Source organism: Centroberyx affinis, unplaced genomic scaffold (assembly GCF_046629955.1).
Source record: "Centroberyx affinis isolate AG114_WGS23_722 - 3 ecotype Tasmania unplaced genomic scaffold, CSIRO-AGI_Caff_v1 ptg003367l_1, whole genome shotgun sequence".
Classification (NCBI taxonomy): Eukaryota; Metazoa; Chordata; class Actinopteri; order Beryciformes; family Berycidae; genus Centroberyx; species Centroberyx affinis.
Window position 1 is genome coordinate 42,407 of NW_027281358.1, and position 26,430 is coordinate 68,836.

Consider the following 26,430-nt stretch of genomic DNA (forward strand, 5'->3'; position numbering starts at 1 on the left):
GTAAAATTGATGTATGTTATCAAATACATTATTATATATACCCTAATTTAAAAAAGAAATCCATTACATGCCCGATGCGCATTTTGCTCCTCTTCATTCTACCATTGTAACACAAAGTAGCTCTGTGACACTCAATTTCAAAAATAAAACAACAGCCACCAAAATTACTTTTGTTACATGGTCCATTTTGTTATTATTTCTGTCCAAAAGCTCTAGAGAGCGCAACAAGTCGTGTTTATGACTTCATACCTCTGAACGATGAGCTTTCAAGGAGCACTTGAAGGCAGCATTGATTCTAGTCCTAGGAACAGACTCCATAATACGCTAATCATTCACATTATCAAAGGAGAGAAGTCCAGCTAGTGTGTGTGTGTGTGTGTGTGTGTGTGTGTGCGTGCGTACGAGCGAGCGAGGGAGAGAGAGAGAGAGAGAGATTTCGCCTTACTTTGCTGATTCAGATTTTCAGGAAAAACATTATAAAAGCGTTTTCACATTCACATAGACTTTGGTTTTGATGGTATTGGCTGCTTCCTGTCATAACATAATAAATAGAATGCAGGAACTCTTGTTCACCGTGGAGTGGCGCTGTCTACAACCTTGTGAGAGGCCTAAGTACACAGACTGGAATAGAATAGAATAGAATAGAATAGAATGGAGCTTCATTCTTCATTGTGCCCATACCATTTTTATCAAATCCTAACACACACACACACACACACACACATTGTGGTGCTCATTAGTCAGTTTAGAGTGACTTTATCCTACCTATCACTATTCGTATCAATCAATATTCCTAAAATTCTAATTATAATAAAAAAAAAATATGCCGTATAAACAGTAGTTTAGGCTATATATACGTTTTATGTTTGTATGGTGCCCTTCTCAAATTTACCATAGGGTTACTGTAGTTCTTCTTCCTATAATTAATAATAATAATTTGGCATAATTTTCGTGTAATCTAATTATGATAATAAAGAAGCTGATGATAAAGATACTGCTCATGTTTATAATCATCATGATCAGTCTTATTGTTATTCGCAGTGACGGTTCATTGATTAAATCATGGTCATTTAATTAAACTAACTAATTAATAAAGATTGTGAAGATTGGCCATTAGATGGCTCATTTAGGTCAGTCTTTATTTCTTTGCTGGCTGTTGCTCAGAAGCGCGTACACGTTGCGACAACGCACGAGACACGCGTTCTCGGGCTCTGTGACGTGTATTCTGCATGCATTTTGTGTGTGTGTGTGTGTGTGTGTGAGAAAGAGAGAGAGAGAGAGAGAGAGAGAGAGAGAGAGAGAGAGAGAGGGAAAAGAAAAGAGAACATAAATGCAGTGATTTTCAATTCATCTTCCCATGACTTAATTATGTAGCCTATGCCTGCGATGCTCTCTACTCCAAGAATGTGGAATAGGCTACAGAGGAGAAATTAAATAAGCAAGGAAATAAAGCTTAGAAGTATCGCTGCCTTTATGGCAACGTCTTCATTAAGTGTTCATTCTCAAAGACCCTATAACCTAACCTTAGAAGGTCAGGGCCACTTCTTAGCAGACCATGTAGGACAATCAGCGGCAACATTTTATGGAGAAGCTTAGAAATGTATTTGAATTCTTATAGGCTATTGAATCAAAATGTATTTGAGAATCAAAATGCTGCTTCAAGTAGCCGAAATGGGCAGCCATGTCATGACATTGCCGAATAGAACACTGGAAATCCTAATCGGTGATCATTAATTTCTCTAAATAGTCATAATGTCAGTTATGTGTATTCGGCCACCATGCCACGATGGAGTGAAACTGCTACTTGAAAATGTCTCCTCAACTCATTGGTTTTAATCCCTATGGTTTGGAATGGAGTTTCAAAGTCGTGTAGGTATACCTTTAAAGCCTCATGAAACTGTCTTATCATACCTAGTGCGGCAGTTTGCGAGGAATAACCGAATCACGGGAACCAGAGTGATAATGCGCACTTCTGTGTCGCCAAGGCAACCACAATACGTTTCTCTGGATGAAGTCATTTGTTACGCTCATTGTTGCCATGGTTACAACCTAGAGAGGGCGCTGCGGAGGAGCGTTCCACGTAAAATGACGCAGGGCGGGGGCGTGCCCGCGATGCGCGCTGCGCAAGGCTGCTTGTTGTTCCCGCAGAGAGGCGAGAAGATGGCGGCCGTGTCAAGCGGAGGTGCAGCTGGGTCCGCTGCGGCCGGGATTACGCACCCTACCCGACCGACCCACGCAGGCATGGGCTCCCAGAACCGAGCACAGCCATCCTCCGGGATCAGCCACCCCAGTCGAACCACCCCGGCCGCTGGGTGCATCACCAATCCTGGCCACCCCTCGGCCACCAGGCCCCCCCCAGCCCGAGTGGGCTACTACGAAATCGAGCGGACCATCGGCAAGGGAAATTTCGCGGTTGTTAAACTAGCCACACACATCATTACCAAAGCAAAGGTAAGACAACTGATGTCTGACCATTGGAGGTGATCAATTACATGTTGTCATCGTTCCGTTTTCAGCCCTTTCGACCGTAGCGGCAGACCCTCAGTCATCTGCCCAGGATGACGCTGGGGCCTTCAGGCTCCGGAGACACAACGGCCAGCCCGCTCTGATGACACCGCTGCTCGGTGCGGGGGTGTCCACTCGACACGGGGCATCAATTCCAGCCACTCGTTACAAACATATTTTTCACAAGACAAATCTTATTAAAGTATGTTAAGTATTCGTGTCAATGGAAAGCTAGAAAGGCCTGAGGTTGATGTGTGGCATAGCGCAGAGGACGGAGAGAAGGGTACTGACGGAGATGAAAAAGAGGAGAGAGAGAGGGGGTTCCAATTGAGTAACGAAGCTAATGTTAGCTAGCTTAGCTTTCTAGCTAATTAGCTATTTGGCTAGTTTCAGATATCTTTCAGACATAAGCCAACGCATAAGGTTAGAGGCTAGTAGTACCCCACAGAATAACGTTAAATCAACAATAAACTACCAAAGTTATTCATTCGTTTGTCAAAGTATTGAAAATGGTAGCTCTGTGGAATCCAACGCAATTTTGCCACGGAAAACTAGTTAAAACCACGCACAGCAGAGCCAGACAGTAACGTTACATTTGGGATATAGCTTAGGAAAGAATGGACGAATGGCTTAACTTTTTATTGTTTGCCATTAGAAAAAAAAATCCTTGCGCCATACTGGTGAAATACCACCGCCTTTGAGAGCTGTTTCTATACGTTGTTTCTATAAGTGGTATTTCAGGTTCGTGTGACAGTTTTAGTTTTGTTATCCCACTGTTTATATGACATTTCCATAAGCCTACCCAACCAGGATACATGCAGAGGGTAAAATTACTTGCTTCAAAGAATGCTATCATATATTTAAGTGTACGTAGATTCCTTTGCATAGAGTGGGTGTCTGTCAGTATATGCCAGAGGATTGACATATCAAGTGGCTAACACTATGACACTATTGTCAATAGATGATATTCATGCAAAACATTTCAGCACACGCGATCATTCTTCACTGGCAGTTGTGTGTTGAGGTGGTGTTTGTAACAATTCAGCTCGGTATTGCAAATGAATCACTCGGCCCATGGCAAATCACATTCTACCAAGTCCTTTTTAATCAGGTGTCTTTGTTTTGTGATGAACAGAAGATTGGGCCCATTAGATATGGGAGGTTTCAGACATTACTAGGGAAAGGGATTGCTCAGGTTTTCCAAGTTGTTTTTTCCTTTTCAACTGAGCTATGAGATCAGGTGTGTAACTGTTTTGAAGCTTCATTGCCATCTGAGCAGGGTCTGGTTATATTTGCTGTCACTCCAAATATGTTGGTTGTGTCTGCCTGGCTGGCATGGTGGGGTTATCCTAAAAGTGCCAAATCGAGAGATTGGTTAGGGAGCCTCAGTTGTGCATTTCAGCATTTAAAAACAGCAGCACCAGTAGGATTTTTGTTAAGAGCCAATTTGTTGACTGGTCTGCTTGAGAGCTGTTTGCTGAAGATCACAGCTGTAGTGGCATGGTGACATGAGAATTAGCCCTCTGATGATATGACTCTCTTGTGGTCAGTACGCACATCGCATATGATGGGTGCTGGGCTGAACACTCACAATAAACAGAAGTAGATAGAGCATGCATGCATGCACAAACTGCTCTTACAAAACTTTTCTTTTGACCCGATGAAGAGCCTTTGACTCCAATGGCACAAATAAAGGTGTGCCGGGGCAGCTGACGTGCTCCACCTCTATCTCCTTGTTGACATACACACAGACAGGCAGACACAGGTCATTTAGCTGCTTTGCACCACATAGCCCAAAGAACCCTCCATTTAGTTTCATGGTGGCCTGTGAGGCCAAAATAAACTTGGGTCAGTGAGTGCCGTGGAGCGTCTCAACTCGCCAGCGACGTTCCTTGAAGGACTGTGTTGACCGGAACGTCTTGTCGTTTACAGATCAACTGGTATGGGGGGGTGCCAATGTCTTAGACCAGTAAAAAGACAATGGGAAGTAATGGTGACAGACTGGTGAGCTGGGTACAAAGCTTTCCTCCTTGTGTGTGTGTGTGTGCATGTTTACGCCTGTATGTGTGTGTGGTTGTGACTGGCCAACTGAAGCGGCGTGAGAGATGGGCGAAGGACAAAAAGACAGCAGCGAGGGGCTGAGAGAATGAAAGGGAGGCCTTGTTGTCTGTTGATGGTGGCCACAGACAGAACAGTTGGCTCATGATTTTCATGAACCAGCGCAGCGATTTCACTGTCCCCCAGTTGCTCATGAATATCAGAAGAATAGGACTCTGCTTTTACATGAAGCCTGTGTGGATATGAATATGGATATGGTGGCCAGTCATCAGACGAAATGTGCTATGGAGCCTTGTTTTATAGCCTAACCTTTATAACGATCCAATGATAAATGCTGACTAGTCAAAAATAGCCTAGCAACTCTCTCCATTGTTAGATGAGCTGGATGATATCCTGCAGTGCAGTCACACAGAAGGGGACTCGGATGCATCTGCTTGGTAGCTAAGAAGCCCAAAAAGGAATTGTCTCCTTCTAGGCCTCATTTGCTCTCTTTGGCTTTGCTAAACCTAAAACATTCAACAGCCATTTCCTTCTAAGTTTGTTTTTATTTCCCCGATGCATGCTACTATTTCAAATGTGTATTTTCCCAGGTCGAGTGGAAGGAGGGACTGTTGGTGCATATGCATGGTCACACAGAGGCAGTCACACACACATACGCTCACATTCAGTGGCTGATGGCTAGCATGCTGCTCCTGGATGTTGTAATAGTGAAAGTTCATCTCCTCTAGACAAAGGTCAGCTAGTGGAAGTCAAAGCAGGACTTTTGATACTCCCGCCCGATACTATGATAGAGGCAATTTGGCTGCACATGCCCACTGGCTTGATTACCACATCGGCGATGGACGTTGAGTCCATATAGTTAATTGCTGGTTGTGACCCTTCAGTTATATTATATAGGCCTGAGTTATTTTTCTTTTTTCTCTTTTAGGTCTGACTGACACTATAAACTAGTCTTCCTAGGTGTAGGCCTAATGCTTCTTTGCTGCAGGAGTTTGGGCACTGGATAGGCTAAGACAACGCCCTCATCGCTGATTATTTTCAATAAATGCATCAGTGAAAAATAAAGTGTTGCTGCACGCTCGACTCTCCTTGCGTGACATTTTATCCAGGACACCAGCGTTTCAGCAAGAAGCCTTCATCAGGGTGTACATGCATGTAGTTTGCAAAAGGATGTCAACAACAAACACCATGTGGCATGCAACACTCATTCCAAGATGCACACAGGAACCAAATGTGTTTGGTTTAGGCATGGCTTTTGAAAAACTACTGGTTCATAGCTAAACCACTTGCTGGCTGTTAGCTGTTATTATTTTCATCAAGGTTGATATTGTCATTCAGAGTAGAAACTGACCATTTGATATGCTACAGAAGCTAATTCTGACTATTTGGCTACAATAGATCAGCTGTATCATACAGTGTTATGCAGCCCGTTTGGTAGATTGAGAGTAGCCTAACTAAGCTAACAGTAGCCATCTTTGCTTGATTACTAATTCAGGGATGAGCATTTAAACTAGTAGACATGCCAAAGAATTTATTCTTTTTCTATAAGAGAATGTTTATTCCTGTCTTACAATGTAAAACCTCTGTTCATATGGACTACATGTGTAAACCGTTCACGATGTCTGCATGAACACCCAGATGGGACTTTCTAAGTTCAGATATTCAGTTATTAGAATAAGTTATTAAATATCATGATTCAAATTGTAACCCAATGTCCCCCCTTGCTCTAATTCACGGCAATTCAAGGCAGTGCTGTTCCTCCATACTTAAGACCTATTCTGACAGTTCCCTCCATTCATGCCTGTCTCTGAATTCGTGTTACAGCAGCACATAAAACATTATCAGTGGTCACATGGTTCAATGTTCTTGATATGGACCGCACCATATATGGAAGCAGGTCAAGAAACTGTTTCAACTTATAGGCTTGCTGCTTCTCGGCTATCTCGCAAAGACAACTGAGGTGTTGATTAATTTGCCTGTTGCCTGAGACCGTTTTGTGGTTGCCACACACCGCAATTTGATAGGCTATTAATTAGGCCTGCTTCGGTCTTGTGTTTGCATTCACATCGCTCCAGATGGTATTTCACATCCTGGCCACTGTAACGGTTGGCAACGTTACACAGACTTTTTATAGCCACTGTCAACTATTGTATGGAATAGCCTAGATTTTCTACAAATAAACAATTCTGTTCAGTTGAGTCAGTCAATGAAATCTTTAAATACTGAAAATGATAGAAAATGCCCGTCCCTAGTCCTTGGCTATATAAACCATCCTTAATGGTGGCTTCTCACCTTTGGCCTCTAGGCAGATAACGCTGATATTTAGGCTTTATGTTGATGAACTAAATTTGAAACATGGACATGTAATGCAACCAGAGTGTTCTAGATTCCTCTTTGGACCGAGCGATCGAGAAAACATTCATTCTACAATGATCCACATTACTGAACTCGGATCCATTCTGAGATCAAATGGAAGAAGTGGCCTAAGTCTTTCAGATTATTCAGAAAGAATGAATAGCTGCAGATAGTCTTATCTAGGCTTAATACTTCAACTCGTAGAACATTAGGCTCATATTGCTGCTCAGTTACCTCTGCATGGAATCCTGTTATTTTTATTTTTTTTAACAGTCTGCTTGCCTGCCAGTCAGCCAGCTAGCCAGCCAGCCGTTTCGGCACAATTGAGTGGATATTTTGACAGGATCCCTTCTGTTTGAGTGTTTGTCATGTATAATGGGCCCACTGCAATAGAGTGTAATCGGTGTAGGACTGTCACTGTATGTGTATGTGTGCGCACCTACAGTGTAATGGCTTGAGAAAGGAGGTATGGTCAGTGTCCCCATATGACCTAACTAAAGTTGAAGTACAAACACACACACTCATACATAACCCTCCGTCTTGTCGTGCCCACAGTGAGGTGAGCATGACTGGCAAAAGATGGCACTGTGTGGCATGCCCTGACCTGTCTGTCTGTGGGGAAGCAGGCCTATCTCTTCTCTCCTCTCCTCTCCTCTTGAGTGTTTTTAGGCAAGAGAAAGATGAGGAGGAGGAGGGCAGGCAGGATGGCCGATGTTAGATAACAGGCCTAATGTACTGTATAACAATTTCACTCACTCACTCACGCAGTCACTCACACACACACACACTCACGCACAGCTCTCTTACATGCAGCATTCCCTCTCTGCTTCTTGCAGACGCACACTCGCTGTGATTTCATTTGGGTGAATAATGTGACAAAGGCTGCGCTTCTGCATGACTAGTCTTCCTGCCCTCTAGTCTTCTTCTACTGCGTTTTCTCTAGTGTGAATCTGCAGCCAGCCAGCCTCAGAGGGGAAGAACATATTCCAGATTCTTTATGTGTGTGTGTGTTACATGACATCACACAGGACCTGGAGTAGGTTTCATCAGCATGGTCCTGCTCTATCCTCCATAAACCATTTTGGCTGCCATATTTAAGCCCCAGACTGATGCAAGTGGCCTGTGTGTGTGCGCGTGTGTTTTTTTGTGTGTGTTCTTGTGTGCTGTACCGCCATCAGCCCCCCATGAGAATCATTAGGCAACCCTAACCCTATAGGAGCAGTACATACCAGCACACACTTTGGCAATCAGAGCTCACAACTCAGTATGTGTGTGTGTGTGTATACGTGCATGTGCGGTATTATTGCTTGTTGTCAGTGGCGACAGTGTGTTGTCAAGGCTCCTAGTCGGAGAAAGGTCGCTCCATTGAAGTCTTACTGGTTTCCATAGCGATGATGGCGGTTCCAGTCCCCTCCCCTCCCCTCGTTCTGAATGGAGCTGACCTGCCATGCGCTGATCTTGGTGTCTGTTGTGAAGACGGTTTGTATTGTTGGGTGGTTTTAGTTCTTCACTAGAGCTATAAGCTGGATTCATCTCCACAAAATCCTTCAGGTGTGCTCGGGGTTTCCCTCCACAACGTCCCAGACGGGCTGGGTTCTTGGCTCCTCTTTGGCATTGATTTGATTGCACCAGGAAAGCTGCTGTCTTCCTCACTAGCCAAACATTTCCACCTAGAGAGCACAGTCCTTATGTACAGGAGCTAAAGTCCTGGCCGATTATAGCCACGACGTCACAACTGATTTTCACCATGCTAGTGTGGCGCGATTGCAATGGCCAGCCAGCACAGATGATCTTGTAGTGTGTGAGGGTCAGAGACTTCCATCTCCTGCCGCTCGATCCAGTCAGGACCACCGGGATTATGTGAAACATTTGATTTTTATGACTGGAGTGTGGGTAAGTCTTGCCATACTTCAGTAGTGTGCTGGTCAGCTACTTGCATCTAAACAGAAGATCAGCAATAGCCAATGAGAGTTGAGCGCAGAAGAAAGGAAAACCAGTACAGGTGTGGAAGTGCGGAAGGAGAAATGCTTCACCTCCATGAGTTAATATTTTAGCGAGATTGGAGGGTAGTGTGTTGTGAAAACTCAAGTAGTGATCCCCAAATCCAGCTGGTCGTCAAGCGTGTGTTCCCTAAATCCAACTGGTCGTCAAGTGTGTGCGCCTCTTACTACACTAGATGGAAAAAAAATCTGCAAATGGCAGTCGTTAAGTGTGTGATGTCCAATTTTTTTCAGTCTGCTCAGTTGTGTAGTATGTCCCCAGCCTTACTAGTACGCCCACCCTGACACACGCTCAACTGAGTCATTACCACTTACACACAAACTCACACAAGTACACAACACACAAGTAGAACATCTCTGAAAGACATTGTGCTGACTCATACTGGCTGTACGTTTTCATCTGTGTGTGTGTGTGTGTGTTTGTGTGCATGTGCATAATGCAGTCATACAGTGGTACAACTTGTGCTGACCTGCTCTGACCTTATCTTGTGTGTATGACGCTGTGTGATGCGTTTATGACATTATGTCTGACACACACACACACAAACCGCAGTACTGGTTTTGTACCAAGTAGCTTGTAGAAGGCCAGGTTATTGTAAAATTTAGGCTTGGCTACAGATAGCTTTGATGCCATCTTTTCGACCAGGACAGGGGTGTGTGTGTGTGTATATGTATTTGTGTGTGTTAAACTCCCTCACATGCTGATGTGGGTTAAGCTCAGGCATTACACCCCCATGGGTGCTTTAATCTGTGTCACCTGTTGATGAAGGCTAACCTCATACATTATCATCACGCCACTGTGTGTTAGAACAGATGAGCACATCCAAGATGCCCTCGTTCACCCCAGCTTCGTGCTTTAGACGTTACACCATGGACCCAATCCCCTCTGTTTAGGATTAGCCTCATTATGGCTGAATCATAGATGGATGCGTTGAAAGCGAATAATGGAGAGTTCTAAGGAAGGCTGACTATCTGGACAAAATATTACACAAATCACAAAATCCTATTCGATGGCTATTCAAACACTATTTAACAGTATTTTTTTTCCAGTTGCTTGCATTAGACCTCGCAGGTTTTATAATACAGTTAATCATCCCGTCCTGATCTGCCTCATTAGGGATATGTCAATTAATGTACAGAATTTGACTCACCTAAATCTGTGGAATATGTGGGACCCAAATTTTCAACATGATTATTCTTGTGGCCCAAAATTGATTTTCACCTGTATTTGCGCTTTCATTGCAGGGACTTGGGAAGATTTTCTGGCATCTTTACTGAGCCAGTAGCTTCAGAGAAAATTAGGACTAACCACTGACTTTTGTAAAGAAATGTTCTGATTCAAAATTTTCTAAAATAATTAGGGGACCTATTTTAATACTTCCCAGACTCACCTTAGGGTCCTGAAACCAGACGCTGCCATAAACCATTTTGGCACTAAACATTTATTTCCATGGGCATTCAGGCACGTACTTGTGCTACTTTTTCACTGCCGACACTAATGCCAATAATGGCTTCAGATTTGAAGTACTCATCCATGACATAATCAGTAATATAAAGTAACCAAACAGACATTTATTTATATGAATGATATAAACCAATAGTGATTCAACCCCTACCCAGTTCATGCAAGCTGTTACATTTGCTGTTTGAAACACCTGCTGTTGTGGGTAGGTCTTTACTGGGAACTATCCTGTAATACACAGGAAGTCATGCGTTTTAATTTTCCAGCAACAGCAGATTGTTTGGAATAAATAGAACTGGGTAGTTAACAGAAGCAGCGATAGCCACCATGGCTGAGCAGCCAAAAAAAAGAGCGGTACTTACAGAAACACAAACTTCATCAACAGAAAATCCTAGGGAAATGACGTCACAGCACTGGCCACACTGTTTGATTGACAGGTGATCTGTGGGAAGTGCAGTGCAAAAACACCACAGCAATGACCGCTCAGCACCAAAGATGTCTCCAAAATCAACAAAAATGAGCGACCAGTATGGGTGGTGCCACTCAAGTGGACACAGATGATGTTTGCCCTGAGATGTTTTGGAGAAACCAGGGCCCGTCTTGTTCTTGGACGACAGAGGTTGTCCAGTATAGCCATAGCCTTCCTTGTCTATCACCAGGTTGAGAAATAACTTGGGAGTTTTACTTTTACCAGTCTCCTTGGCAGGTAACCAGCCATCATTCAGAACTCCTATTCTAAAACTCTAATTGGCTGATAAGATGGTAAAAGCAGTCGTTGAATGTTGGAATTTACCAGCCGGACAAGGATTTCCGGCTCTCTTCATCACTCTGTGGGACTGTTGGTGCCTTGATGAATTCATTCTTCTGTTGCTTCATTCTTTACTCGACCAGTCGTTCTTGCTTGCTCATTTGCTAATTGAACTAAATTGAATTCAACACATTCTTCTGCGGCTTTTGCTGAACATGTCTGTTTGAAACACAGCTTTGTGAGGTCGTAGAGTCTGCATTAAGGGCCAATGTTTTTTCTACATTTTTTTTTCGACTAGCTGGGAGGCTGGGGATAATTTTGGTTCTGCAATTTTGGGTTGTCTTCTGTTCCTATTCCCTGTGTCAGTTCCTGTGCCTTTTATGGTCTAAAAATCCATCTTGTAAGGGATCATCTCATAATGTATGGACCAACTGTACCTTAAATTGTCCCCTTTTTGTTTGGTGCTTGACAGTATCGTTAGATGATGGATTTTCTTTGTTATTACAGTGGGGGCAACAGTGAGTATAAGCCTCTCCCTTTACAATAATAATAATAGTAGTACTGCTGCTGCTGCTACTACTGAAGATAATATTTATATAGCTGTTTTCTTAATCAAGTTACTTTGCAGTTGGTGTATTTGAGTATTGATTGGGTTTGTTAGACTATCATGGCATACAAGACATACTTGAAGACAATTTTAATTACGAGCAGCTCGCCAGCCACTTTAATCCCGTGCAGCCTACATTCCTATGATATGATTGTGAAGTTTCTCATGCGTCACCTAGATTCCCACTGTAGCAAAAACCTGAATGCATATCAACACCATAGCAAATGATGGGCTCTTCATCAGTTGTAGAAGGTACCAGGTGTTGTGCTTCTTGCAAGTGGCTCATATACATTGGTAGTAACTACAAATTATATAACCACATTATGTTTTTGCTATGTTAACAGTGTGCCAGATGTACAATTTGTGTATTTTAATATAAACTAAGTGTATGGTGTAGTCATGTGCATCAATACACTGAAAATGCTAGGATGTTTATACAGTTTTGTGGGTTTGATTGAGTTGACAAAGTACTAACTAGAGCTAAAAACTCCCACAATGCTTCGCAACATGCACAGGAACATTTCCCGGTCACAGAAAACAACAACAACAACGTGAAGCTAGGCATGTGTCTGCCTGTGGGCAGTATGTAGCACGGTGATTTTTTTTCACACAATGCATGCAACTGTGTGCAGTGCTGTTAGTGTCTTGTTATGTAGCATTAATGTACTGAACTGAATTAGGACATAGCAATGGTACTGTATGTCACAGCAATGTCTTCCTTAGCCTGTCCAAGCCTTTAGATCTGTGTGTGTAAATGTTCATACAGGAGGGCACTCGGCCCCTCTCTCCGAAAGCGTTACTTTGATATCAGCTTGTGTATAAGCTCCTTACCAGCTCCCAATAATCTCAGTCTTACTAGCCTCTATACGGTAGGCCAACCGTTGTACTTTTACATTAAGGCTGGCTATCACCTGCGTCCTCACGATGTGTGCAATAATGGAGCCAACAAAAAATGTCATTGATCAGAGAGGGGGACTTAAAGGACAACAGTTATAGTCCATTTACTACTGTCTACATTTAGTTAACATTTCCCCCAATCATTTTGCAATGCATGGCTTCTAATTAGATCTTTGTTTGACATCTATTCATTTTCGTTGTTTTTAAAATACAAAACTTATGGTGTCAGACCTAGCTTGAAACCTAGCTTTTGAGGGATTATTTCCCTGCAGAGACATCCTTTCGTCCCTCCCTCTCTCTCTCTCTCTCTCACTCTCTCTCTCTCACACACACACAGACAAAAGAATAGGTGTTCCAATAAAAAGTCTTGATGAACAGCAATGAAATAAAGTGCTCAGAAGCGTTACCTCACACAAAACGAGGCTTCCTGACGCTTCCACCTTCCACGCCACAGTGTCAGCACAGTAACGATAACAAAGGTAGCTTGCTAGCTAACAGTGAAACTTAAACAAATGCTAGCTAACACTTAGCGTTGAAAACACTAGGTAGCTAACAGACAGTCAACAAATCACAATACAAACGAAGGCCCACAATAAGAAAAGATAATAGGCACTCCAATATCAAGTTTTGATGAACAACCAGTGAAATAAGTTAACTAAGAGAAACGAAATAAAACTAAGTTAACAAGTAGCTCAGCACATGAGAGCAATGTTTTCCATTTGTAAGTAACATGAACTTCATCCACATGCCTTCAGTGTTATTTGTTCTTTAAATACATTTATGCCCTCAAATTCTGAAATAACAGAAGATATGGCTTCATCAACACAGCCAACGCTGCCAATGGAAGTATTGATGCTGCCATACTCCATCGGCCCCATTGTTTATGTTTCTGCTGCTTTGCGTCTTGCTTACGTCCCCCCCTTGGATCAGCCTCCAAAACTGTGATTGTGGACAGACCCGCCTTATTCCTAGCCTCCTATCGGAGAGGGGCGGCAGCTGTTTCTTGCAGTGTGATTAACTTGCAAGACTCATGTGGCTTGTGAGGCCACAGCTTGGCCCCCAAAAAGTGCAACTCTGTACCAAACCCAACACCATAATTGTCTCGCTTAAAGACTTTGGTATTATTCTTTAATGAAGTTGTACCTGTAAAAACAGAGAAATTCGTTGTCTTCAGGACAAAAAACCCCCACATAAATTCAGTTCACCCACCTTTTAATTTGTGGAAGAGTGACCAAGCTTTTAGGCAGATTTATGAAATATATTCATAGGATACATCATTATACTGATGTAAGTCACATGAGGGCATTGTCTTTTGAGGAGACAGCGAAAATGAACGCTTTTCTGAATTTCTGTTTATACTGATGTTTATTTACCTCATTTTGATCAGTGACTGGAAATCAGAATTTATTCCCCTTTTATTCATCACTGAATATATTGTTTGGACACAAACACAATATAGATCCTAGGCATCACAATTTTGAAACTTGTTTTAAGGTCCCTGCTCCCTCCCATATACTGTGAAGTGTGTGTGTGTGTGTGTGTGTGTGTGTGTGTGTGTTATGTACAGTAAAAGGTTGTCTGGACCCCTCCTCTAGGCATCAGCTGCTGTGGCATGGTGCTGTGTTGAGGTCACTGTCTTGTGATCGGAGAGGCTATGTGACACTTCAACTCAACGCAGCCGGCCTCTCAGGAGTGTATGTGTGTGCATGAGTGTGTGTGTGAACCCAGATCTTTCTACGGAAAATTCCAGAGTCATGGAAGCCAGTGCCAGGCAGACAGGACACCCTGAGGCAACTAACGTACATACTCTCAGTCACAGCACATTTACTGTACTTCAGCTGGAGCCAAAGCTGGACACAAGTCCGCTTACAGCAGTTCCTCCAATAGTCCAGTCCTAGAGATATACACCGGTCATCTGGGTGCTTGTGGGGTACAGCTAAGTGGTTAGCATTGCTACCAGTCTGTCTTTATGCCCATCAGCATGACAAAGTTGTCAACTCTTACCATTTTAGTCTGTTGACAGCTGGGACAGCCAAATGTCAAACCCGTAACCAGGGTTTTTCCTGGCTCCAAAAGAGGCTTAGGTGGTGCCGAAGCACAGCCGGTCTGGCTTTGTCAGCCATACCCCTTCTATTCCAGTTTCAGAACACACCAGTTTTCGAAAGGATTTGCCCAATTTGTTATTGCTATGTTACATTTTTTTTTTAGATTGAATCAGAGGGTTATGTTATGATAAATGGGACGTGTACAAAATCTTTTTTCCCCAAATGTTTAATGATTTTTTTTTCCTTTTTTGCTTTTGAATTACTTGGGGAAACAATAAATACATCAATTATTTTCAGCTGTTTAATTATAACATTGTTGTAAATTGTACGATTCTTGTTATCCATAAAGTTGCATTCCAGATCCGTCACATTGGGGTCGTGGATAATATAATGTCCACCTGCAGCGTTTACAGCGTGGATGCAGCTTGGATGACAGCCAAACTTTTCGTTTTTCTTCAATGTTTTTGCCACTTACTGCAGATGGGTGCAGTAAGTGACAGGGTGAGCCATGCATCACCGGACTGTATGTTTATTTAAAATATTGTAATTGGTCTCCTCCCTCACATTTTTTCGTTTCAGTCAGTGACTTCAATCAGGAAAGTGATCTCTTGGCACAATAAAGAGGTTATATATATGCATTTATAGGCACAGAGCTGACACGACAGACAACAAACCAGGCTACAGAGCCACTTGAGGAAAAAAGGCTGTCAGCATTCATTCATTCATTCAAAATGGAAAATTTGGTGCAATAAGTAGAGATCATTTAATTGATTTTCTATTTCTTTATTCTATATAGATACACCAACAAGTCAAAACAGTGCATTTCCACACTTTACAGATGCAAGGGAGTCTGACAAAAATAGGCCAGAAGCAGAAAATGCCGCCCAGCTCCCGTCCGGCTCCCACACCACGTCCGCACCCAGTGGACACAGCAGCACTGAATCAAACGGCTTTGTGTCGGCTCTGATGCGTACGGATCTAAAAACCGGATCAAAAACGTGTCTGGTGTACACTGGCCGTAATGCAGCTTCTTCTATACGTAGTTGACTTTGGCTCGCTGCACCTGCCACCTGTCGCTCCAACTGGCTTCCTCTCCTGTCACTAATGATAGAATGACAAGCATTCTCAAGCCCATTTAAGTTCAATTTTCAAAATCTTCCTTAGGCAGCTCAAAATGACATTTAGGCCGCCCACCCAAGGTTTTACAATGCAGGAATGACTCTAGCAATGTTAGTGCTGTGTTTTGCCGGTTGATTGACAAATGATCAATCTCCTCTATGTTAGACCTGAAATCTCTGCTGCTCTGCTGTGCCAGTTGCCTCCCATCTGCCCCAGCTGTGCCTCTGGTTTGATGGGCTACATGATAAGATAGGCACACAAACTCCCTGGCACAAGGTTTTATAGCTTGGCACACACCAAGCCTCTGTACCACTATGATTTCAGCCCGATTTCCCTATTTTGATCCCATTTGCATGGAGAAGGACTCGTTGTCCTCAAAGTATGCATAATGTGTGTATGCGTGCATGGCGGCATACGTTTGTGACTCTGTGTGTGTGAGATCCAGATGTCCTGCTGTTACACTCCAGCTACAGCTACGTACGATGCAGAGGGGAGAGATTACATCAACACAACTGGATAGCTGCCAGTACCAAAAATAGATTGCAGGATCTTAAAATACCACAGAGAGACACACATTTCACATACGTACATATATGGCTAGGGTTCGCCCGATATGGGCTTTTCAAAGCGGATACAGTAGCATTATTTTTGGAGTGAAGCTGGTGTTAACATTTTGTGCCGGAATTCAATATCTTGAAATTTGACCACTTTCATGCTGAAAAATGACATTAAATTAGATTAAATTAGATTTCAGTGTTTCCTCAAGAATTGTATTCTTGGCAGTGTGCAAAAGCCTCTGAAATGACATTTAGGCAATCATCGCTACAAACAACTGCAAATGAAATTTAGTTTTAGGTGGTTTAGCAGCTCCTCAAGGCAGGGTGACCCGCCCTGCCTATTCAATGGCAGGGGTAACTGTGGGATACATTACTGCCTTTTTAAATGAAGAATTCATTGAACAACATAATTGAACATTCAAATGAATAAATAAAATGTGCAAAGAAAACTCTTTTTATGTAGCTGTGGTCAGGGAGGAACCTCCATTGTATCAGAGGAAGACAACATGACAGGTTGATTTTTTTGATTCAAGGCCAGCATCAACAAACTGATATATCAGTCTAACTCCATACATGACTACATGAAGGGAAGACATTTACTGTACACACACACTCCCTTTCCCAAAGTTCTACAACGCCTTTGACGGGAAACTACACACACACCCACACACACGCACACACACACTGAGCTGGGTTAAATGCTACTGTAATGTGTGCCTCTCTCTGGCTCCTTGCTCTCCCAGGAGCCCCCTCTTCTTTCTCCCCCACTTCCCCATCCTGTCTCCAACAGGAAGCCGGCCTGGTCGGGCCTCATATGGCCTCGTCTTCTTCATCAGTGTTAACAGGAAAAGGAGAGCTAGGGATGGCACACAACAGTATGCGACACGGTTGTCCATCTGGGTTACACTGTGTGTTTGCATGTGCACATTAACGCACAGCGCATACTTTTCATATTTTCACACACACCCAGACACACTACACTCGCTTGTCTATTTTTGGCAGAAGCTGTGTTTTTGGGCAGCCCTGCCAGAACATTAGCTCCGCTTGATTTAGTCATTAAAGGCGTCCTCTCATTCCTAAGTGGCAGAGCAAAGCTCCCGTCACACACCATCACCGTCCACACGGCCGGACCCATTGTCGAGGCCGCTGTCGTTACGTAAGAGCCGTCCTGGCAGTCAAAGGTCACGGCTCAGGTCAGGTTAACCAAACGAGCTGGAGCCCAGAGAAAGCACCGTGTTTGACAACACACAGCTTGGATATTCATCGTCTGAAGAGGTGCCAGCAATCAAGCTTTGTCATAGTATGTTTTCTTTTCTGTTTGAAACTCAACCGGTTGTCTACGATCATTTGTGTTTGGCCCATATTCATTGATGGACTGGCCATGCCAGTTTGTCCTGGATTCCTTCAGTCTGTCTGTCAGACTCTCACGCTCCCTTTTGCTCTTGTTCTATTTCTTCTCATAGCAATTTGCTCTCGTATGATTATTCTGTGGTCACAGGAATATTGTAAGGGCACTACGACCCTGACCTTGAACTGTTTATTTTTGGTTGCTGGTAATTTTTGGTGATTTAGGAATTTAAGTTTATTCAACTGTTGCTCTTATTGTAAGTGTAAGCTAAAATGTTCTGTCTGTGTGTTTACACTCACCAGCAGTGAACCTCAAACATCTTGCATGGTTTAAGACAATTTCTTTTGTTTTCTCTCTCTCTCCTCTCTTCTCTGCTCCTCCCTCGCTCTCCTTCCCACCATTTCTTCCTCCCCTCTGTGTCTGTCTCAACATCCCTCTGACTTCCTCTTCCTGCCCTCCCCATCCCCTCCCTCCCTCACTATTTCTCCCTTCATCTTGCCCTCTCCTCTCCACTTCACCCTCTCCCTCCGTCCCTTTCTCTCTGTCTCCAGGTGGCTATAAAAATAGTGGATAAGACTCAGCTGGATGACGAGAACCTGAAAAAGATCTTCAGAGAGGTGCAGATCATGAAGATGCTGAGGCACCCCCACATCATCCGCCTCTACCAGGTACACACACACACACACACACACACACACACACACAGCCGATAACACACACTGCTCAAATTGTACACCTGAGCCCCGTGGCCCAGTAGGGAAGGGACACATATGTGTTTGTTAAACAAGGTCCGATGCTACCAGACATCGTTTTTTGGGTTTAACTGCACCAGGCAGATGATGTTTGTAGGCATGGGCTGGTATCAAGTTATTACTGAAACATAGTCAAATCACTTTACAGCATATTTGTAATCGCAAGAATATAGTTTCTTTAAACTTCAAAAATTTAAATCCTCACATTTGTACATTGACCACTACACTGAACATATGAAGCTTTTGCTCCATTAACAGAGAAAACAGGAAAGATAATGGAGCGCTCAGATGAAGGTCAGAGCACTGGTGAAAGCATGCAGCTGAAACGTTTGCTCCCTAGTTTTTTTGTACATATATATCTTTTCTTACTTGCACCTTTAAGTTGGGCACTTATGCCATGAATTCGTTTTTTTGAACTAGACTTTTTTTGTCCTAGCCTTCTATTTGCAGTGTGCAGCATTATGTTTTAAAATTAGTTTCATTTAAATCTTCCCATTTGTTTGTAGGCCAAACACTGTATACGTGTCTGAAAAGGCTGGTAATCACGATAGTCGCTGTAATATAAATTGGCAGCAGTGTCCTAATTATTAGTGTTATTTGCTATGTTAGGCTATATAATTAAGGAGCTATACCACCCATCACTAGATGTTGGCCTGTTAGTAGGTCTGTTGATCTTGGCTCTTATTGTCTGTCTGTGTCTTCAGGTGATGGAGACCGAGAGGATGATCTATCTAGTAACAGAATACGCCAGCGGTGGAGAGATATTTGGTAAGGGACTTCCCTGTTATTGTGTTGTAAACCGTCTTTCTCATTGCTTCTCCCTCTGTTATTCATTTTGTGCCTTTGTTCGTGTTCTCTTTCAGTTTTGACCTGTGAAATAATAACAGCTCAAACTTTACCTGTGTGTTTTCTTTTTTTTTTTTTAAATTGCTCTAAAATTCAATACCTGGCAGTATTTTAAAGGTCCAGGAAAGATTATGCTTGCTATTATGCTACTTATGCTTGAATTATCTAAGTCTCTGAGCTGTACTGTGTGTGTGTGTGTGTGTGTGTGTGTGTGTGTCTTGTAGACCACCTGGTGGCCCACGGGCGCATGGCGGAGAAGGACGCCAGGAAGAAGTTCAAGCAGATCGTGGCAGCAGTCCACTTCTGCCACTGCCGCAACATCGTCCACCGAGACCTGAAGGCTGAGAATCTGCTGCTGGACCACAACCTCAACATCAAGATCGCAGGTGTGTGTATGGCTGCGTTTGTGTGTGTGTGTGTGTGTGCCTGAGGATATATGGGTGGATGACTCAATTTTGTGTGTTTGTGCTGTCTTAGTGCGTGGGCATAGGCAAGTGTCAGCGTGTGTTTTGGGAGCATTTTACTAACTTGATTGAATTAACCCAGTCAAGGAAAGTGATGAGATTGAATAAACCTTTCCTCCCCGCCTCGTCTTCCAGACTTTGGCTTCAGTAACCTGTTTTCTCGAGGCCAGCTGTTGAAGACGTGGTGCGGCAGCCCTCCCTACGCCGCCCCAGAACTCTTTGAGGGCAAGGAGTACGACGGACCTAAAGTAGACATATGGGTGAGTAGACTTTTCAGGGATACACGAGGCCCAACGGGCGGTAATGCAGGGTGCAGCTAACTGGCTAGCTTTGCTGTCAGTCTCTCATGCCACAAGCCTATCAGTTCCTACAGTTTTACACTCTGCAGACAGCTGTCAGTCAGGGCTGACAGGCAAGCAAAAATGCAAAATATCTGTTAGGTTTGCATGAGAAACTAATGTTAGGATGCGTGCATTCCTGGATAATGTGTTTTTGGTGCTTATACCAGATATACACCCCTGGACAAAATCAAGTTGGGTTTACCAATGGTTTAGAGAGATTAACTGTGTGTAGCTTCAGTTTTCTTAAAATTCCATAGGATGACATTCCTACGGGGTTCCCACAGGCCTTGGAAATACTTGAAAGTTTGTGTATATGAGAAAAACATAACAAGGCCCTAGTAGTTTTTGAAAATGAATGGATGGCATTGAAAGCACGTGATTTAAAAAAAAATTAAAATATAGCATCTGAATGAATCGCTATGCCTCAGCTCTCTGGACGTCTCTCCATCCTAGCCTCTAATATGTCTAATTTTGAAATGTCTGTCTTGCTCCAAAACATGACTTTTTTTTTTTTTTTACAATTTTACTCTATATCTATAAATGAAGCTTTTATACTCAACTTTAAGAGGGCAGTTGCCATTCACTCGAGCAAGACCTAAGACATTAAAATCAGATATTCAACAAATCATGTAACCTTTGAACACACTGACAAAATTGTATTAGTATCCCACTATTTGATAAGCAGAAATGTGTCCCCTGTAACCCAAAAGGTATCACCACTTTACAGTGGCGCTTATTTCATGGTGTATTCCTTACTGACTGTCCTCCTCTCCTTGTGCAGAGCCTGGGTGTGGTGCTGTATGTGCTCGTGTGCGGCGCCCTGCCCTTCGACGGTAGCACCCTCCAGAACCTGCGGGCGCGCGTCCTCAGCGGCAAGTTCCGCATCCCCTTCTTCATGTCCACAGGTAGGACTCCAGAGACACGCAATACTCTCACTCCCTCAACTCCCATCTCTCACCACCTCCTCCTCCACACCGCCCCCTAAACAATGGAATATGTCATTAACTGTGGTTCCAGCCATGTGAACTTTTGAAAAGTTGAAAAAAATAAAATGCAAATAAGGTGCGTTTCCATCAGCTGGGTTGAGGCGAATATATAGGCTTCCTGATAATATAACGAACCTTTGTCAGAAAACACACAAGAAAAATGGCTTAGTATTGGCCAAATTGTCATTGTTCTTTCATGTGAACTAATGTTGTTCTGTCTGAAGGCCTTACAGCCACAACATGTACATGTGAGCAATAGCGCATTAGACATTCCAATGAGGTCATGGTGGATAGGTATTTGACAGATAGGGTGCCAACGTTGCTATGTCATTTATACAACAAAGGTGTTTCCATCGCTATTCACCGCATAATTCCTGGATCAACAAAAACTTTTATGCCCCAAGCAAGTGTAAAACCTACCAAAAGTTTCCGTTTCTCTTCATCCTCTATAAAAATACTTAGATGGAAAATGAAAGTGGTTTATTTTTTGAGACCATGTTTGTCAAATGCCAGTAAAATTAGTCTTTGGCGGATAAATCAGTGAAGGTCAGTAACTTTTTGAAACAATAACATTTGAATGCTTTGATTATAAATATATATAGTCTTTTGTCATTGCCAGTTCTTAAACTTTGTCCCTGCTGATCACTGTACACTGACCATGAGCTCTGTATCAACCAGGCTCCTGATTGGCTGCCTGTTACACTGGCTCTACATAAAGCGGTAGCATCTAAACATCTGCAAACTTTCCTCCTGTTTCTCTGCTGCCTGGGTGTCTATCTAGCCTAATCTTAGTTGAAATGTAATGTTATTCCCATGAGACACTTCATGATGACTTTCAAAAGTTTTAAGATGAACTCTTTATTGAATGTTTCACACAGCACCTATGTCTATCCAAGAAATAACATTGAAAACGGGTAGGGTGATTAAAACTTTAAATTATTTTGGCTGGTGAAATGACAAGGTTATGTTTTTTTAATAACCTTTTTGTTAATTTAAACACTGATTTTTATTTGGCTGTCTTAATAATCACACACTCAGTATCTCTTGAATGGTGTAGCCTCATATGAAAATGTGTTTGTGTGTGCTCTGACCTGTGTGTGTGTGTGTGTGTCTGTTGTGTATGGTGTTGCAGACTGTGAGTACCTGATCAGACACATGCTGGTGTTGGAGCCCAGCAGACGGTTGTCCATGGAGCAGATCTGTAAGAACAAGTGGATGAGGCAGGGAGACCCGGACCCAGACTTCGACAGGGTGAGGCCCCTCCACATGATTTCATCAGTAGTAGATATTTGCCGTTGCTAGAAAGCAGGGGAAAGAAACTTTTATTCTTTGGGGGTTTTTTTGTCCACCAGCCACAATGGCTGTACATCTAGCCATAGCTAAAATTTACCAGTATGCTGCTGGCGGTAACGATTGGAGCGTGATACTTGGACGCGTGCAGTAGCTACACTAGACTAGGAGGAACCCACTGTCTCGGTGGCACTAGAACCACTTAATACATACGTAATATAAGTTTTATCTCTTGCCGTCAATTCCTCTCTCTCAACTCTTCACTCCCCCCTCTCTCCTCCCATCTTCTCACCCCTCCTCCCTCCATCCCTCCCTCCCCCCAGTTGATAGCGGAGTGTGAGCAGGTGAAGACGGAGAGAGAGACGGAGCTTATCAACGAGCAGGTGCTGATTGCCATGTCTGAGATGGGCCTGGACCGAGAGCGCACACTCCAGGTGGGACACACACATGTCTTTGACTTGTTGAGTATTATGTTTTTTTCAAGTATCATGTTTGCCTGCAGTTGTAACCCTTCTGATCCTCTGACCAAAATCTGTAGTAGCTTGACACACAGGCTGAAAAATAGCCAATCAATAGAAGTTTGTGTTTAAACCTAATAGAAGCATGTCTCCATGATCTTTTCTCTCTCCAGTCCCTACACACAGATGCGTATGATCACTACAGTGCCATCTACAGTCTGCTGGCCGACCGGCTCAAGAAACACAAGACCCTGCGTGTCGCCCCGCCCACACCGCGCCCCATTGGCTATCCCCTCAACCCTGTACAGGTAATCCTTCGCTCATTGGTACTCAGAGTGGAGGCCTTTATTGCCTGCATTACATTACTATTTAGCCTACACTCTTTTCTGGAGTAACTGAATTGCGAACAGTAGGAAAACTTGACCTTTAGAACAGTTGTTCATGTTCACAGGTATTGATCAGAGGGTACTGTCCTAGATCATAGGAATAACATCTATGAAATCTTCAAATTGAGTGGAATTCCCCCTTAACCCTCTATGTGCGACTTGTCTTAGTTAAGGAGGCGGCATTGGGCTTTGCATTAGCTGTGATAGCCTCCAGTGATTCTGAAGACAACAGTTTTTCATATGACAACAACAATCTAACCTATGGTAGTCGTCAGGTCCTGCCACTGAATGGAACTGATAGGCTCTCACCCAATCTGTCAATCACACTGCTGTAAGAAGATTGTTAGCCACTTAGCGAGGGCAAGCCTCACATGACCTTTGTGTGTGTGTGTGTGCGTGTGTGTGTGTGTGTGTGCGTGCATCCAGCAGACTGATCAACAGGGTAATCCAGTTAGCATGACCGTTCCCCATGTCCAGCTCATCAACCCGGAGAATCAAATCGTTGAGGTGAGTCGCCATGGCGTTTGCCCCGGCTATTGTCACAACAGCAGCAGAGGGGCATCACGCTCGATGGGCTAGCTAGGAATCGCCATGACAACACTCAGTGGCATCAAGCAGTCGCCATAACGGTATCCAGTCCTAGTACCATATTTTAGACAAATTTGCAGACACTGGCTGTCTGGCCATGCAGTGTTTACTACAGTCTACTACTGTTGGCATAGCCAACCCATCTCCAAGTCTCCACACACTCACACATACACACAGAGCCTCAAAGCTGACTCACAAATGCTGTGAAACACAAGCATGCGTCAGATCCCTGCATTGCAGCAGGGATTAGAATAGCTCACCTGAACTTTGAAGCAAAGTACAATGAATTGGAATACATTTAGAAAATATATATTATTCTATTTTGATACATTTCCCCACATACACACACACACACTTCAAAGGGTCATTACTAAATATGTGTATTGATTGTTTAGCCGGATGGCAGCATGGCATTGGACAGTGACGAAGGGGAGGAGCCATCTCCTGAGGCCATGGCTCGCTACCTGTCAATGAGGCGGCACACTGTGGGCGTACCAGACCCCAGGTAACACACACACACACACACATACACCCTTTCACCTGCCATCATTGATGTTTCTATCATTACTGCAGTTTCACTAGTAGTATTTTTACCCTCTCACCGTCATTTGACCACTCTGTGATATCAGGTGACAACTATTTCTCATGTGATGGTTTAGAAGGAATCACTTCAGTATCTTTTGAATATCATATCTCTACACTTTCCATGCCACTATCCATCACTTCTTTGTTCTTCCATTCACACCAATATACACACCATTAATACTAGGGATACTCAATATTCTGTTTATGAGCTGGTGGTTTACAGTAACCTGGATAAGCTATTATCCTTGCTATGAGCAACCTGGATAATATTACCTAAGATACTGACTCATGTAAAGAAGTTATCCCGTTAACTGTTACAATTTTGTTTTATTATAATGGGTAAAGTTATTTGGTCAAAGCAAGTCAGTATGTCATAGCAACTCCAGGTCCTCTCACTTGTGGGATGAAGATCAAATTGAATTGTGTGTTTTTGTTATTAAATATATATATTTTCAAATATTGGAGATGCTGGTTTTCTGCAGACTACTTAGCAGGTCAGGCTGTGGTGGTAAGTTTGAAGTGATCAGATGTAGTTGTAACTAGCTTACTTCACTAGCTAAATCACTGGTAGGAGATATAGGCAGATATTCTGTTTATTGGTGGGTACATTGATACAGGTATAGTGGAGAGTGGGTTATTAAAGGTGCATATGAATAACCTATCCCAAATAAGACCTTAACAGGGATATGAGCTAGTATCTGGAATACTGAGCGCATGTAAACATAGCCCATGACTCCTTTCTTTCTTCATCTCTCTTCCCACCTCAGGACGGAGATGCAGGAGGAGCTCCAGAAGCTGCCGCCAGGCTTCCCTCGCGGCGCCGTGCCCCAGCCCCCCTTCCCCCCGCTGGCCCCCACCATGGGCCACATGCACACCCTCATGCCCACGCAGAGCCTGCAGCCCACACAGCAGCTGGAGTACAAGGTATAGCCAACTGAGTTAGGATGATGAAAATTTGAGCAAACTTGGGTTGAAGCGAACATAATATCCTGAATGTAGATCATTGATATGTAAGAAAAAAAGGAAGAGTCCATCAAGAATTGATTAGCATTGGACAAATTGTTATCAGGATGCAGATATTAACCAATGTCACTATTAACCACGCTAGAAAAAGGCCACAGTTTTCTAACTATAACCATTGCATTTTTTTTCAATATTGAGGAAATGTTATCAAAATTTGCCATTTCCTCTCAGCTTTTCTCATTAAATGATGCATTGTAGTTAGCGTTAAAAATACCTGGATGTGAACTGCTGGTGAACTCCAATCTGATTTCCTATCTCCACTGCTCTTCCAGGAGCAGTCGTTGCTGCAGCCCCCGACTCTGCAGCTGCTCAACGGCATGGGGCCTCTGGGTCGGAGGGCCTCCGATGGCGGGGCCAACATCCAGCTCCACGCCCAGCTCCTCAAAAGGCCCCGGGGGCCCTCGCCGCTTGTGGCCAGCCCGGTGAGTACAGATGTTACCTGGGGATCTGGGTGTCTGTATGACTTTGTATTTGTGTGTTCTCCTGCCCTGTAAACTGTGAGAGCGTTGACTGGTAAATTGCTTACAACAATCATTTACATTTGTGATCTTGGTTCTGCTCGCTCTCTCTCTCTCAGCACCCTATCCCTGCAGTAGCTCCGGTGGATGAGGAGGGTTCGGACGGAGAGCCAGACCAAGAGGCAGTCCAGAGGTAAACCACGGCGAACGGGGTTTGGTGATGGGGCATACTTTAGAGGGGTGTTGTCTAAACTGGATACTTTGGAAGGCCCAAAGCCTGTGACAGCGGAGGTCAGTGAGTTCAGTATGAAGTTTGAGGCTGAGTAAGGATTGGGTTAGCTTCAGCTGCGAAAAAATAAGAATTTGCTTAAAACCTCAGTCCGTAAAATTACATTTTACGTAGATTCACATTGATTCTTGAAGGGTTTGATATATACGGTATCTTATACATTCTTAAACATACTTTACACACTGTAACTCTAAATACAGATCCATTTGAATTCGGTGATTACACACATAAACCAAAATTCTACAGACTCAAAATACATCAGG

General features: G+C 43.4%; 1 protein-coding gene across 2 annotated transcripts in view; it reads left to right on the forward strand.

Moving 5' to 3' along the window:
- The first annotated feature begins 2,135 nt into the window (after positions 1-2,135).
- The window catches only part of sik3 (SIK family kinase 3), a 38,686-nt gene continuing 14,391 nt past the window's right edge, over positions 2,136-26,430 (forward strand). The window contains exons 1-14 of one of the 2 annotated variants that reach the window (XM_071538895.1): positions 2,136-2,451; positions 18,253-18,369; positions 19,158-19,221; positions 19,524-19,685; positions 19,899-20,023; positions 20,886-21,009; positions 22,223-22,341; positions 22,704-22,814; positions 23,012-23,146; positions 23,651-23,731; positions 24,208-24,317; positions 25,165-25,321; positions 25,693-25,842; positions 25,998-26,071. In XM_071538895.1, coding sequence (XP_071394996.1) covers positions 2,161-2,451; positions 18,253-18,369; positions 19,158-19,221; positions 19,524-19,685; positions 19,899-20,023; positions 20,886-21,009; positions 22,223-22,341; positions 22,704-22,814; positions 23,012-23,146; positions 23,651-23,731; positions 24,208-24,317; positions 25,165-25,321; positions 25,693-25,842; positions 25,998-26,071 — 1,820 coding nt within the window. In that variant the 5' untranslated portion in view covers positions 2,136-2,160. The remainder of the gene's footprint in view (positions 2,452-18,252; positions 18,370-19,157; positions 19,222-19,523; positions 19,686-19,898; positions 20,024-20,885; positions 21,010-22,222; positions 22,342-22,703; positions 22,815-23,011; positions 23,147-23,650; positions 23,732-24,207; positions 24,318-25,164; positions 25,322-25,692; positions 25,843-25,997; positions 26,072-26,430) is intronic. The other variant, XM_071538896.1, reaches the window with a different exon arrangement.